This window comes from Hemitrygon akajei, chromosome 10 (genome assembly GCF_048418815.1).
Source record: "Hemitrygon akajei chromosome 10, sHemAka1.3, whole genome shotgun sequence".
Lineage (NCBI taxonomy): Eukaryota > Metazoa > Chordata > Chondrichthyes > Myliobatiformes > Dasyatidae > Hemitrygon > Hemitrygon akajei.
Genome location: NC_133133.1, coordinates 134,878,765 through 134,893,497, shown reverse-complemented (window position 1 = coordinate 134,893,497; position 14,733 = coordinate 134,878,765). Strand labels below are relative to the sequence as shown.

General features: G+C 43.3%; 1 protein-coding gene across 5 annotated transcripts in view; it reads right to left on the bottom strand.

Moving 5' to 3' along the window:
* LOC140734701 (contactin-1-like) overlaps window positions 1-14,733 on the bottom strand; it is a 715,399-nt gene that overhangs the window by 357,547 nt on the left and 343,119 nt on the right. For all 5 annotated transcript variants that reach the window (XM_073059025.1, XM_073059024.1, XM_073059023.1 and 2 more), the window contains 4 exons: window positions 11,833-11,928; window positions 6,642-6,848; window positions 5,973-6,072; window positions 939-1,120 (listed from right to left, as the gene is read on the bottom strand). In XM_073059025.1, coding sequence (XP_072915126.1) covers window positions 939-1,120; window positions 5,973-6,072; window positions 6,642-6,848; window positions 11,833-11,928 — 585 coding nt within the window. The remainder of the gene's footprint in view (window positions 1-938; window positions 1,121-5,972; window positions 6,073-6,641; window positions 6,849-11,832; window positions 11,929-14,733) is intronic.

Here is a 14,733-nt window from a genome sequence, read left to right as displayed (position 1 = left end):
TCCTTCACCTAACTCACCTAGACTGTAAATATTTGAGGCATAGACACTGATAGTTCTGGTACCTCACTAATTACAGTTTACCATCCTGAAAATGATCCATTTATTCTAGGTCTCCTTTTTTGCTAGTAAACCAGTCCTTTACATGTGCTAATGTAGTATCACCAATGCTTCGAGCTCTCGCTTTCTGCAGTGACAGTTCACAAATTGTTTTGCAGAAATCCAAATATATTACACCTACTTGTTCTCCCTGACCCATCCTGCTCCCTACAACCAAAAAATAACTCTATGTTTATCAAGCCTGACTGATTCCCCTTTTAATGTGTTACTTTGCTTGATATTCTTGTCATTTTCCCTTGTTATATTTGTGGTGTTCTAACCCATCAGAGCCTTTCCAGAATCTAGGGAGTTTTGGAACAGACCTCTGCAGCCACTTTCTCCAAGATTCAGTCAGCCTTTAGTGCCATTTATTTACCATACACCCTCAACTTGCTTTAAGTTCCATCCTCCCATTTGTCTGGATTTGCTACTCCTTTTGCATATTTATTCAAAGTCACTGCCATTTTATTATTTGCCTTTATTAATTCCCCAGTCTTATCCAGTAAGGACTAATATTCGCCTTAGCAACCCACCTCATGTTTTGGGTTCTCTTCTCAACAATGTAAGTTTTTGTCTCTTAAAAGTATCCCACCTCACCTTCTAGTGGAATGGGTTGACATTTATCTTATGAAAAGACCTCAAAGACTTTTCTCAAACTTTGATGCACTCCATTTTCCCCTGTGATTGAACTAATCCAGCCAATCCCTTCTGAATGCTCTCCAAGGTTCAATTTCCTGCCTGCAGTAAGACGTTCTGTGTCCTCAGAGGACTAGAGCAGAGGCAGCAGAGTACAGCAAACTCCCGAACCCGCCTAGTGAACGTTGGTGGATGTGCTCTCTTACCATGCACGGACAGCCAGCCTTCAACACGGTCTTTCCCTTTGGAGTTTGTGGCTTCACACTCGTAGGAGCCCTCGTCCTCAGGCTGGATGTTTGACAGCCTCAGAACAGTGTTGGAATTGAGCAGCTCAGCACTGCTGGGCAGGCTGCCCCCCACCTTCCGCCACTGGATCTGAGGGATTGGGCTGAAGGAAGAGACGGAGGAAGGCAATGAAGGGGAAGGAAAGACAAGGAAGGGGGGTGAAGAAGCAAGATGGTGAAGACAGAAAGGAAGGAGAGTAAGACAAGGGGAGAAGAAACAGGAAGGGAGGAGAGAAGGACGGGAAGGGGAAGGGATGGAGAGATGGGTAGGGAGGAAAGAAATGAGGGGAGTGAGAAAAAGAGTTACTGAAAGCCAGTTTGTATAGTAATCCAACTTCGAAAGCAATGTACGTGTTGAGATGGACACCAGAGGTCTGGGGCAAAAAGAAACTGAACCACAGTTTCATGTTTCACATATTCCTCAATTTACTGAGGTAAACTTGGCTAAGAAGAAGACCTATCAGTATAAGATCTTTTTGATCAAGCTTAAAAAAACGAAAACATATTTTGTGTAAATGTATCTTATTGGAGCACTTCAGAAAAAACCATCCCAAACGCACTTGCAGGATGACACAGAGAATATTATTCTGGGACACTCTGCCCCTTTGCCCAGGCCAAGCCTACTTTTGCCACTTAAACAGAGAGCAGCGTTGAATTTATTCTCTTGGATTTAAAATCACTTTCCATGTTTCACTGTATCTGCATTATTCAGCCTACAAATGAACCAATGAGCTCACAAGAAGGCCGTCAGGTTATTGTCACACTCCTATGTGATAACCCCAGTGCCAAACTCTTTCCTTATGTCCTGGCTCTACCGTCATTTCGAACAGTGCACCTTTAGCCCTAAGAGCATTTTGTTTCATTAAAAAACTCTTCTCTCTGAAGAAAAAGCATGTTCCCTCTCATTTAACTACCCAGCTGCTTGAGGCAATAGCTCTTCAAACTATTAACAGTGATCTACAGGGAAAGGAACAGAGTGAAGGGAGCTAGAAGGGACCTTCCTATTGTCTGTGATGGATCAGGACCAGAACTACATTAGTCCCTCTGCATTGGCTGATAGAGAACACTCCATCTCTCAGCAACACCTGCACTATCCTGTTCACCTAGTGCAGAGGCTATTTTCAGCTTTTAAAAATGATGAAACAAATCCCAGGCTACCCAAGTGATTTCACTGGTGCGTTTATTTATTTAGTCTTCTCTAGCTAATGCAGCTTGCTGTAATGTTATCTTACTTCTGATTTCAGAACTGTTTTACCCTGAAACCGTTTACTCCAGCATTATTTACCCTGGGGAGATTCAACCCAGATGCACAATTTAGTTTATGATTTTGCTCGCATGTACTGAGATACTCAGCTTGACTTGCATACTTTCCATACAGATCAAACCATTCGACAGTGCACTGAGGTAGGACAAGGTCAAACAGTAACAGAATGCAGAATAAAGTGTAGCAGCTACAGAGAAAGTTCAGTGCAGATAGACAATGAAATGTAGGATCATAATGAGTCATTTTACAATTTACAACAGGATGGAAATAACACAACATGATTTACCCCAGTGCAATTTTCCCAGCAGGATTTACATTGGCATGGTTCACCCAGAGTAGCTTACATTGGCATGGGTTGTCAAAACAAAACTGAACCTGGCAGAATTTATCCAAGTATGGATTGCCCCAGATTGGTTCATCCCAGCATATCTTAACCCAATGTGATTTATCCTAATATCGGTTACCTAAGTACATTTTCCCCAAATGTATATTGCACCAGTGTGCTTTACCCCAGCAAAGTTTCCCTTAAACAAAATGCTGGAGGAACTCAGCAGCATCTATGGAAAAAAGTACAGTTGACATTTTGGGCCGAGACCCTTCATCAAGACTGGAGGAAAAAGGATGAGGAGCAGATTTCAAAGGATGTACTTTTGTACTCTTTTTCCATTGATGTTGCCGGGCCTGCTGAGTTCCTCCAACATTTTGTGTGTTTTGCTTGGATTTCCAGCAACTGTAGATTTTCTGGTGTGTGAAAGTTGCCCCTACTCCGGCATGGATTTCTCTAACTGAGGCAAAAAAAAAGATAGCATCCAGTAACAAGAACAGGGAATGGTGGAAACACTGAGCAGGCCAGACAGTATCCATGTGGAGAGAAACCAAGCTGACATCATCAGTCAAAAACTCCCCATCAGAACTGAAAAGGTGTGAAATCCTGTTTTAACTTGCAGAGAGTGGTAATGGTAGAGCGAACAAGGGAAATGATTGTGGTGGAGTTTGGACCAAAGTTGTCAAGGTAATAGTTACAATGAGATTAATGACTGGTTTACCCCAGTCTGCCTTGACCCTGGTGTAGTTTCTGATTGACACCAGTAAAGCTGAATCCTGGTCTTGCTTATCCTCAGCACTTTTCACCTTCCCCCAAAATGTTCATCTCAAACATAGATTGCCCACGAGAGCAAAATGTGACCTCAGTTCAGGTTTCACATTAGACCTGTTGGCCTTGTCTGCCCTGTTCGCACTGTCAGTTCAAGTGCAATAGGACAGGTGTGGAAATGTATTCCAGAGTGGGGTGTGTCAGGAATGGACAGGAGGAGGAGTATAGGAAACTGATACAGGACTTTGTGATATGGTGCAACTCAAACTACCTGCGTCTCAATATCACCAAGACCAAGGAGATGGTGGTGGACTTTAGGAGATCTAGGCCTCATATGGAGCCAGTGATCATTAATGGAGAATGTGTGGAGCAGGTTAAGACCTACAAGTATCTGGGAGTGCAGTTAGACGAGAAGCTAGACTGGACTGCCAACACAGATGCCTTGTGCAGGAAGGCACAGAGTCGACTGTACTTCCTTAGAAGGTTGGTGTCATTCAATGTCTGTAGTGAGATATTGAAGATGTTCTATAGGTCAGTTGTGGAGAGCGCCCTCTTCTTTGTGGTGGCGTGTTGGGGAGGAAGCATTAAGAAGAGGGACGCCTCACATCTTAATAAGCTGGTAAGGAAGGCGGGCTCTGTCGTGGGCAAAGTACTGGAGAGTTTAACATCGGTAGCTGAGCGAAGGGCGCTGAGTAAGCTACGGTCAATTATGGAAAACTCTGAACATCCTCTACATAGCACCATCCAGAGACAGAGAAGCAGTTTCAGCGACAGGTTACTGTCGATGCAATGCTCCTCAGACAGGATGAAGAGGTCAATACTCCCCAATGCCATTAGGCTTTACAATTCAACCGCCAGGACTTAAGAACTTTTTAAAAGCTATTATTAATGCTTTTTGAGATAGTGATTTAGATGCATATCATATTTTTTACTGAGTTAAGTATTGTATGTAATTAGTTTTGCTACAACAAGTGTATGGGACATTGGAAAAAAAAGTTGAATTTCCCCATGGGGATGAATAAAGTATCTATCTATCTATCTAACACTTAAAAAAGTAAACAAATAACGCACAGAACATGAACCGCAGAGACTCTGAAAGTGGGTCCACAGCCACAGAGTCCATTTAGTGCTGAAGAGAGTAGAGATGGCTGCAGGGTAACTACTGCTCTCAAATCTGGTGGCAGGAGGACTTTTGCACCAGCTTCCAGACGGCAGGGGTGAGATGAGAGGGTCAAATGCAGGCAGACAGGACAGGGTCAGATGAGGGACCCTGGTTGACACAGAGTAGTGAGCAGTACATCTTTGCACGCAGCCTTGTCGCCTTAATCTTTATAATCTGGCTGCACATTTATACTGGCTAAACATCAGTTCGTTTTTCACTGTCCAGCTTGGGCCATGCTGCTTCAATCTGGTTTCAAATGGGCCCAAAATTTCAATCGGCCCAAAGTTTTAATCCAGCCAAAGTCTGCTCCAGCAATGGCGCAGTGGCTGTACCTGCATTCTTCAGAGTCCAGTTTGCCGAATGCTTCAGGATTCCGCAAAAACACCGGAATGTTCAGGCAATTCAAAAGCACAATTCCCAAAGGGAATGGCTGCAAATTGCAGTAATCATAGTCCAGAAGTAAAGTAAATTTAGTAGAATAGTTAGTAGTTTTGTTAGCTGCCTGCAAAACATCACCAGCACCATCCGTCATTGGGCCGATGAGCCTGTGCCTATTGGGCCAGTAAATCTGTGCCTGTGCTACATTGATCTTTGTCTCTTAAAGGTCTCACTCCCTGGGCTGTGAATCAGGAAACCAAGGGGAGAAGACATCACCTCTCCTGGTTCCTGCAGGGAAAGCTGTGGGTGTCCCTGAACAGTAGATTGTGATGTACCATTCACGGCTGAAGAGCTGCCAATGGATACTGCCTGTTGGTCTGCACTGGGCCTGCATTTTCCTGCATACTCAGGCAACATGGGGCAGGTAACTATGGAGAGGCCTCAAGTAGGAGAAATCATGTTAAAGAAAATCATGAACAACCTCCCAGAAAAATGGTTCCTAGACTGCGTGATCAGACTGCATTGACTGAGGTGTGATTGGTTTGGTTTTCGTTACGGGATGCATGCTTCACAGGGTGTAGCTGCCATTTAATTGTCCTTCACCTATCACTATAGAAAAAGTAACGGTGAAGTCATGGAACACAGAAATACAGCCTTCAGTCCACCAAGTCACAAGCATCAAGCACTGCAGTGGGGAATCCAAAACAAGAGGGAGAAATCCTGAGATTACACCCAGAGTAGTGAGGGGATAAATCAGGAAGCACTCTCCCAACAGGAAATGAGAAATGCTAAATTCTCCCTTCCAAACGCTAGAGCCTGAAGTAATTGATTTCAGACTGAGATCGCTTTGAGGCAAGGGTTTCACGGGATATCGAACCACAGTGAGAAATACATCAGGAATTCATTGTTACCGCAGGTGTCAGAGGCTGAATTGCCTATTCCTGCTCCTCCATATACACTGCACTTCATTAATAGCTACAAACACTGTAGGAAGAGTGGCATAGCAAGGGGAAACTCCCTCAGTGTTCACACCACAACTTACTTAATCTTCCTACTTACTTTCCAAGTGCAAAGCATTCAAGTGTCAGATTTTCACCCATCAGGACCTGGGTATCGGAGAACTTCACCCGAATGTCAGCAGGATATCTTTTCACTAAGCCTGGAATTTTAAAAAAAGGGGTATTTCTGATCATTGCTACTGGAACAAAATGAAGCAACCATACATAGTCAGGCCCCATTTAATAGCCTTCATCAATCATTTAATAGCAATTCCAACAAAATTAAATTGAAGACACAATGTGTTCAGCCATAAGACGGCTGAGGTAGAAGTAAACTGGAACAGTCAGCAAAGCAGCAGCAGCTATGGAGAAAGAACCAGTTCAGACTGGGGTCATAGATGGATAGGACATGAAACCATGCCTTTTAGCCCATTGAGCCCATGCCAGCGACCATCAATCACCCTAAGTACTCCTCCTGCACTTTTCACCTTGTCATTGACAGGGTAAATAACCACAGAAGAGAAATGTTAATTCCATTCTGTTCTCCATTAATGCGGACTGCCATGCTAAATGTTTCCAAAGATTTCTATTCAATCTTCAGATGTTTACGTAACCAAGACACAAAATTGGGAGATTTGCAGCATCTATCCCATCTGCAAAACAAAAAACAATTCTGAAAAGCAAAACATCTGAGGAAAAATTTGCAAAAGCAAAAATGATTAATTCTTACCAACTGTTTGAGGGATGAGAGGGATGTACTTGCTGAAAACGCTTTTGGAAATGGATGGACTGCTGACCATACAGGAGTAATTGCCCAAGTCGGTGTCTTCCACTTTCGCAATGTAGAGGTTTCCGGTGTTCTGGGAAACAAAATGGCGCTGGCTGGACACGATGAACCTGGGGAAAGCGTTCAGCAGCCAGCGATACCTGAGGTCATCTGTGGGGAAACCAAACAAAATCTGCGTGGTAACCAGAGCTCAAAGGAGGATAAGCAAAACACAATTTTTGAAAATTGCATACCACTGCCCTATTGGGGATTAACTCACTATATCACCAGGAGACAAAAGGGAACTCCCTTAACAGTCTGGCCTGGTAACCACACTGCTTCAAGTGCACACAATTCATATGTAACCATCCTCCAAACCCTGCACATTGATGATGCAAAGATCATCACCAGAGTCTCAGCAATCTCCCCCCTCGCCTCCCACAGTAGCCTAGAGTACATCTTGTCCTGGCCCGATGACTTAGCCAACTTGATGCTTTCCAAAAGCTCCAGCACATCCCCTTCCTTAATATCTACATGCTCAAGCTTTACAAGCTGCTGTAAGTCATCCCTACAATTGCCAAGATCCTTTTCCGTAGTGAATACAGAAGCAAAGTACTCATTAAGTACCTCCGCTACCTCCTCCGGTTCCATACATACTTTTCCACTGTCACACTTGATTGGTCTTATTCTCTCACGTCTTATACTCTTGCTCTTCACATATTTGTAGAATGCCTTGGGGTTTTATTTAATCCTGTCTGGCATGGCCTTCTCATGGCCAACTTCTGACTCTCCTAATCTCTTTCTTAAGCTTATTCCTGCTGGCCTTATAATTTTCTAGATCTCTATCATTACCTAGTTTTTTTGAACCTTTCATAAGCTCTTCTTTTCTTCTTGACTAGATTTAAAACAGCCTTTGTACACCACGGTTCCTGCACCCTACCATCCTTTCCCTATCTCATTGGAACGTACCTATGCAGAACTCCACGCAAATATCCCCTGAATATTTGCCACATTTCTTCCGTAGATTTTCCTGAGAACATCTGTTTCCAAATTATGCTTCAAGTTCCTGCCTGATAGCCTCATATTTCCCCTTACTTCAATTAAACGCTTTCCTAACTATCTGTTCCTATCCCTCTCCAATGCTATGGTAAAGGAGATCACTATCTCCAAAATGTTCTCCCACTGAAAGATCTGACACCTGACCAGGTTCATTTCCCAATACCAGATCAAGTACAGTCTTTCCTCTTGTAGGCTTATCTGCATATTATGTCAAGAAACCTTCCTGAACACACCTAACAAACTCGACTCCATCTAAACTCCTCACTATGGACATTCCAATCGATATGTGGGAAATTAAAATCTCCCACCACGACAACACTGTTATTAATACATCTTTCCAGAATCTGTCTTCTTATCTGCTCCTCAATGTCCCTGTTACTATTGAGTGGTCTATAAAAAAAACACCCAGTAGTGTTGCTGGTCCCCTCCTGTTCCTAACCCCCACCCACAGAGACTCCGTAGAAAATCCTTCCATGTCTTCATTTTCTGCAGTCGTGACACTATCTCTGATCAACAGTGCCACGCCCCCACCTCTTCTGCCTCCCTCCCTGTCCTTTCTGAAACATCCAAAGCCTGGCACTTGAAGTAGCCATTCCTGCCCCTGAGCCATCCAAGTCTCTGTAATGGCCACAACATCATAGCTCCAAGTACTGATCCATACTCTTAAGCTCATCTGCTTTGATTATAATACTCCTTGCATTAAAATAGACATATCTCAAGCCATCGGTCTGAGTACGTCCCTTCTCTATCACCTGTCTATCCTCCTTCTCGCACTGTCTCCAAGCTTTATCTATTTGTGAGCCAACCACCTCTTCCTCCATCTCTTCAATTTGGTTCTCACCCCCCCAGAAATCCTAGTTTAAATACCCTTAACAAATCTCCCTGCCAGGATATTGGTCCCCCTCAGATTCAAGTGCAACCCATCTTTTTTGTACAGGTCATTCCTGCCCCAAAAGAGATCCCAATGATCCAGAAGTCTGAATCCCTGCCCCCTGCTCCAATCCCGCAGCCACGCATTTATCCTCCACCTCACTCTATTCCTATGCTCACTGTCGCATGTCACAGGCAGCAATCCCGAGATTACTACCTTTGTGGCCCTGCTTCTCAACTTCCTTCCTAACTCCCTGTAGTCTGTTTTCAGGACCTCCTCCCTTTTCCTGCCAATGTCATTGGTTCCAATATGTACCACAACCTCCAGCTATTCTCCTTCCCATTTCAGGATATCGTGGACGCGATCAGAAACGTCCCGGACCCTGGCACCTGGGAGCAAACTACCATCCGTGCTTCTTTTCTGCATCCACAGAATCGTCTGTCCGACCCCCTAACTATAGAGTCCCCTACTACTGCTGCCATCCTCTTTCTTTCCCTACCATTCTGAGCCACAGGGCCAGACTCTGTGCCAGAGGTGCAGCCACCCCCCAAACAGTACTCAAGGAAGAGTACCTATTGTCAAGGGGTACAGCCACTGGGGTGCTCTCTAGCCTCTGACTCCTGCACTTCCCTCTCCTGACTGTCTCCCGAGGCCCCAGTGTGACTACCTGCCTATAGCTCCTCTCTATCACCTCCTCATTCTGCCTGACCAGACGAAGGTCATCGAGCTGCATCTCCAGTTCCCTAACGCGGTCTCTAAGGAGCTTCAGCTCGATGCACCTGGCACAAATGTGGCTGTCCGGAAGGCTAGGTGTCTCCCAGACTTCCCACATCTGACACCGAGCACAGAACACTGGCCTCACACACATTCTTCCTGTCTGTATTCTACACCGGCAGCCTACCTGCCCTCTACCCATTATTGCCGAAGCCCTGTTGATCCAAAGCCTTCCTACACTGAACCCCTCTACTCCATAGCCTGCTCTATAAGGTGTCTCCTTTTAAACTCTTCTCGCTATTCTAACTGGCTGATGTCCACGCGCTTGCACAGTCATGCCCCGATCAAACTACTGAAGAAAAAACCATAGTCTTAATCATCCGTAGTCTTATTTGCCCATCTCTCTGCTGAAGGCCCCACTTTGTGCAGATTGGTTTTAAAAGAAATAGTGATCCCTTCCTTGATGTATGCAGTTCAACATCTCAGAGGCCTGACATGAAACATTGACTGTTGCTCTTTCCGCAGATGCAGCCTGAGCTGCTGGACTTTTCCAACATTTTCTCTTTGATCTTTCTCAGATCTCCAGCATCTGCAGGTTTCTTTCTAGTTTCACAGACAAAATATTGTTTGTGAATTTATGTTTATGGTAAGAATTGTAAAATCCAACGTATGCTAGAGGAATTAGCTGCTTCCACGTAGTGACTGTTCACAGCCACAAGATGGTGAGAGATCTACACAGGACCAAAATGTCCCTCATTTAAACAACTGACCTGAAAACAGAAGAGGCAGTGATCTCAACTTGCCAGGTTACATTATCTTCTTGCAGATTTGATGCTACCATTGTGGTCTTGGCTTCTGCTCCTCCAGATGTTACAAATAAAGCATTTATCCCAAAGCAGCTTTCAATCTCCATGCACGAAAAGTATCTGGGTTGAATCAACGTGCACAACCCTAATCACCACCTCAGTATAGAAGCACTTGGACTACTTCGCACTACAATGGACTTTTTTAAATTAAACACAGCGAGTGGTGGGTACTTAGAATGCTTTGCCAGGTGTTGAGGTGAAGACAGATATGATATAGGCATATAAGAGTTTCTTAGATAGGCACATTAATACATAGAGAATGGAGAGACAAATGCAGACAGAAATGATTAGATGTAATTAGTTTAATTAATTCAGCACAACAATGTGAGCTGCAGAGCCTGGTCTGTTCATTGCTAAGTTCTACTCTGCTGCAGGTTCAAATTAATGTACCACAAGTCATTCTAAAATTTAATCATGCTTGGTATACACTTATCAACTGCATTTGGTTTGGACTGGATAGGCAGAGCTGAAAAACACAATTATTGGTCAAGGAGCCAAGCCCAGAAATAGTACCAATTCTCCAGACGTTCTAGCATTGGATCCACAGCCATGCATGAGTTAACTATATTTCCTGGCACCTTTTAAAAGTGATGTGGACATCAGCCTCTGTCCCCTTTTTAGGCAGTATGTTCCACAGCCTCCTCAACAATCTGGCCAAAGAAAATATTTCTCCATCTCCCCTATAATCCTTCTACCAATTATATTATCTCCATGACTACTGGTATTTGATTCTACTGTCAAAGGAACCAAGTTTCTTTCGACTTAATCTGCAACCTGTATTACGTCTGGTTTCTCAAGATAATAACTTATTCAATCTCCATCCAAAGCTAAAATGTTCCATTCCTTAGATAGCCACTATCTTATCTCTTCATGTTTATCTCTGAAGATCATTTTGCACTGGTATTCTGGGTGGTACAGACAGCATGAGCGAAGTGGCCTGTTCATGTGCTGTACTGTTCGATGTTCTATTCAAAAGATAACAAGCAGCACCGTGCAAGGTACATAGCAAAAATTCTTAATACTCCTGTTTTATATAATTCATTCACATCAATGATCACTCCCCTAATGAACTGCCTTGCTGGGTCATTTAAGAGTCAACCACACTGGACAGTCTGGAGTCACAAATGAAACCAAGTTCCCGAAGGAAATGAATGATTAGATAGCTTTTACAACTACCAACATTTCAGTCATTTCACAGATTTTAATTGCTTGCAACAAGATCCCAAAACAGAGCAATACTTTTAAAAAGCATCAAAATATCCATATTTTCAAACTAAAATTACAACAGACCGATAGCATTCCCATAATCCTTTGGTAAAGGAGATTAAGTGCCAGAGCTAAATGCCACAAGCCAGCTTTCACAGTATTTGCAGCAAGCAATCTCAAGCTCATTGGGTCACATCCAACGATGCAAGATATTAATCACAGGGTTAATCTGCTTTCTAGCTATAATTTATCCCCTAACAGCATAATGAGCTGTCAAGTTCAACATCCTTTAGACAGTGACAGGATCCTATCTGAGCCAGAATATGATGAGATGGATTAGTTAGTGCTGTGGGGTTGATGGGAGGGCAGTCACAAAAGAAAGCTGAAATTTAAAGCCAAGAGATTGATCTGTGTAAAATTCATGGTATTGTGGAAGTACCTGGGAAATGCGGAGGGGCAGCACACAAAAGCACTGCACCAACTCCTAACCTCGCCTTCACGGCCTGTCGCTCATCAGTTGGAAACCTCTCAAGATCTGCAAGAGAAAGATGACAAAACATCCCTTTTACTCAAAAGAAATAACAAGCAGAATTTCAAAGAGTAAAACCCCACATTTTTAAAACAGACCTCTTAGTGTGAAGAAGTCTGATGCCCAATTTATGCCCCGCTTGATTTTCTTCACTTTGGTTAAAATTTCAGTTAAGGTAATAGCATATTTATTACAATTAAAAGCATTACAATCCTGACTGAATCTGAAATTTTCAATGGTCAAGGTGACTTAAAAGTTTCCCCAGAAACTGCTGCTGAAAACATAATGTGATTCTCTTCTTAGTCCTTTGCTTTCTATAAGGGAAATACTCAGGTCACAAAGGAGTACTGTTCCAAAGAAGTGATGGAAACCTGAAGTTCTCAGAAGTTAGAAATGAATAACGGTTTGTGGGAGAGGATCGCAGCAACACGTGACAGGAGAGTGAGCAGGCACGGGAAGAGCAGTAACCAGGCAGCCTCACTCACTCCCAGCTCTGCTTGTCTTGACAGTCTCTAATTGTTGTGGTTCATTGGTATGGCAGTCCATAAGTCAGACGCTCACAACCCAGCCTGTTGGGAATATTAAAGTTAAACCTAAATATAGAGATGAGATCAACTTTTTTTTAGATCACACTGAAACTGGGATAAAGCATGAGGAGGAAAGCTTTAGACTGCAGGAGATCACAGATGGCCTGGTTAGATGGGCAGAAAAGTGATAAAAGGAATTTAATCCAGGGTTGGGTTATCAACAAGGCAAAAGAACCGATGCAAACAGGAGACTGTTCAGTAGAGTTGAGGAACAGAGAATATTTTGAATGTTTACCTATAGACCCTTAAAGGTCAATAAAGTAGTTAAAAAATAAAAAGGCATTGAGGATTGTATTAGAAGAGGCGTAAAAGAGCAGAGGATTATGCTAAAACAGTGGTGGTGGTGGTGGTGGGTGGTTATCTGTTGTTTCCTGTGATGACAGGAAACCTGTGCGGGAGAGTTTTTAACATGGAAAAGCCTTTGCACTGGGGTAATTCCACTCTCCTGACCTCAGAAGTCCGGGTTCAGTGGTACAAGCGTGCATCACAAACTGGGGTCTTCCACGGTTACAGTGGATGACCATGATGTCTTCTGGGTCTTATACTGCCCCTCACTCACCACAGAGCATTGCAGTACGGCCTCTTTGGCCATTAGAGATTACTGTAGTTTTCATCAACCCAGTCTGCCAGAGCTGACTTTGCATGTTGGAACAGATGTGTCTCTAACTCACTGGGGTACGAGGACACTAACTATCCTCACTGTATACAATACTAATTAAACCACAGCTTGCGTATCATGCACAATTCTGTTAACCACATTAGAGGAAAGATGTGACTGCACCAGAGTGAGTGCACAGGAGATTCAAGGAAGGGGTTGCAGCTCTGAGTAAAGATTGGATATACCTGTCTTTTCCAGAGCAGAGGAAGTGGACTGTGACTGAACTGAGGTTCCTAAATTATAAGGAGCCAAGATGGACCCATTTCTTGAGCTGTGAGAGGTCAAAACTCAAAGGATGCAGATTTAAAACTGATCGATGGAAACACTGGAGGGTAGATGAAACTAGGACTCGTTGACTGAAAGTATGGTGAAACCTTCATCACATTTAAACAGGGCTGGGATGTCTACTTAAAGAACAGTGTTTACAGAGTTCAGAACAAGAACACAGTGCTGGAGTTGGGAAGAATTAAACTCGAGAGCTCTATTTTCAATGCAAAGAAAATGATGGTTTCCTTCTACATGATACATTTCCTCAAACCTTTTTTGCATCTTTAAAGGGGACCCTAAACAATAAGGCCGATCTGAATACCCAACAACTGTTGGTCAGAACTTCAATCCAAAGGCCAAGCCAAGAGCTGTCATTAACTGTCTAACCAAATCATTAACAAAATGATCTGTTAGCAAGTTAAGGATAAAAATAACACCAACTTAATTAGGACCCATGGATACCATCAAGCAAACAACAGGACATTTCTCTTCCCAATCAAAGCTGGGAGAATACCTTAAAAGAAAAATACCACAGCCAGATTTTATTTCCTCTTAAGAAAAGCATCTACAGCTGCATAGACATTAGACCCCCCAATGAGAGATGTGCCCATCAGAGTGAAGACAGGTTGAAGTAATGCAGTAATATTTTCATTAAGGTTCTGGACTAACAGAACCACTTTCTAAATGAAAGTTCTCATCCCGAAATGTCAACCGTTTATTCCCTTCCACAGATGCTACCTGACTTGCTGAGTTCCTCCAGCACCATGTATGTTGCTCAAGATTTCCAGAATTTGCAGAATTTCTTGTGTTTAAAATAGCCACAACATCAGAGTGGACAGTCAAACCTCACAGTTAATCATTTTAGAAGATTCTAACCAAGTCTTTCAAGAGTCTCTGTACCTGAACTGCAATAAACCCATGGAAGTGCATTGACACTTTAGACGTGCGAATGTGCAAACAATCACCAACCACTTGGATTTTTGAGTGGATTCATTCACCTTCAGGAACAAGACTGGAATACGACTGCGGGACTGCTGTCGTTTATGTTGCCTGTAGTGGGAGTAGTGTTCTGATCGCTGAATAGTGCTCACATGAAGCAAAACCAGCCAACGTGGACAATGACTTCGATACTCTTCTCCAGAAGACCACTGTTCCCACCCCAACCCTTGCAGGTGAGTTAGAACAGGAACAAATTGGCAGCAAGGAGTTCCCAAGACCAGATTCTGGAATACTTAATCCAGTTTTATGTTACAATGGTAGATCGGAAGTTCTGTAGCAACAGGATTAAGTGACTAAAGG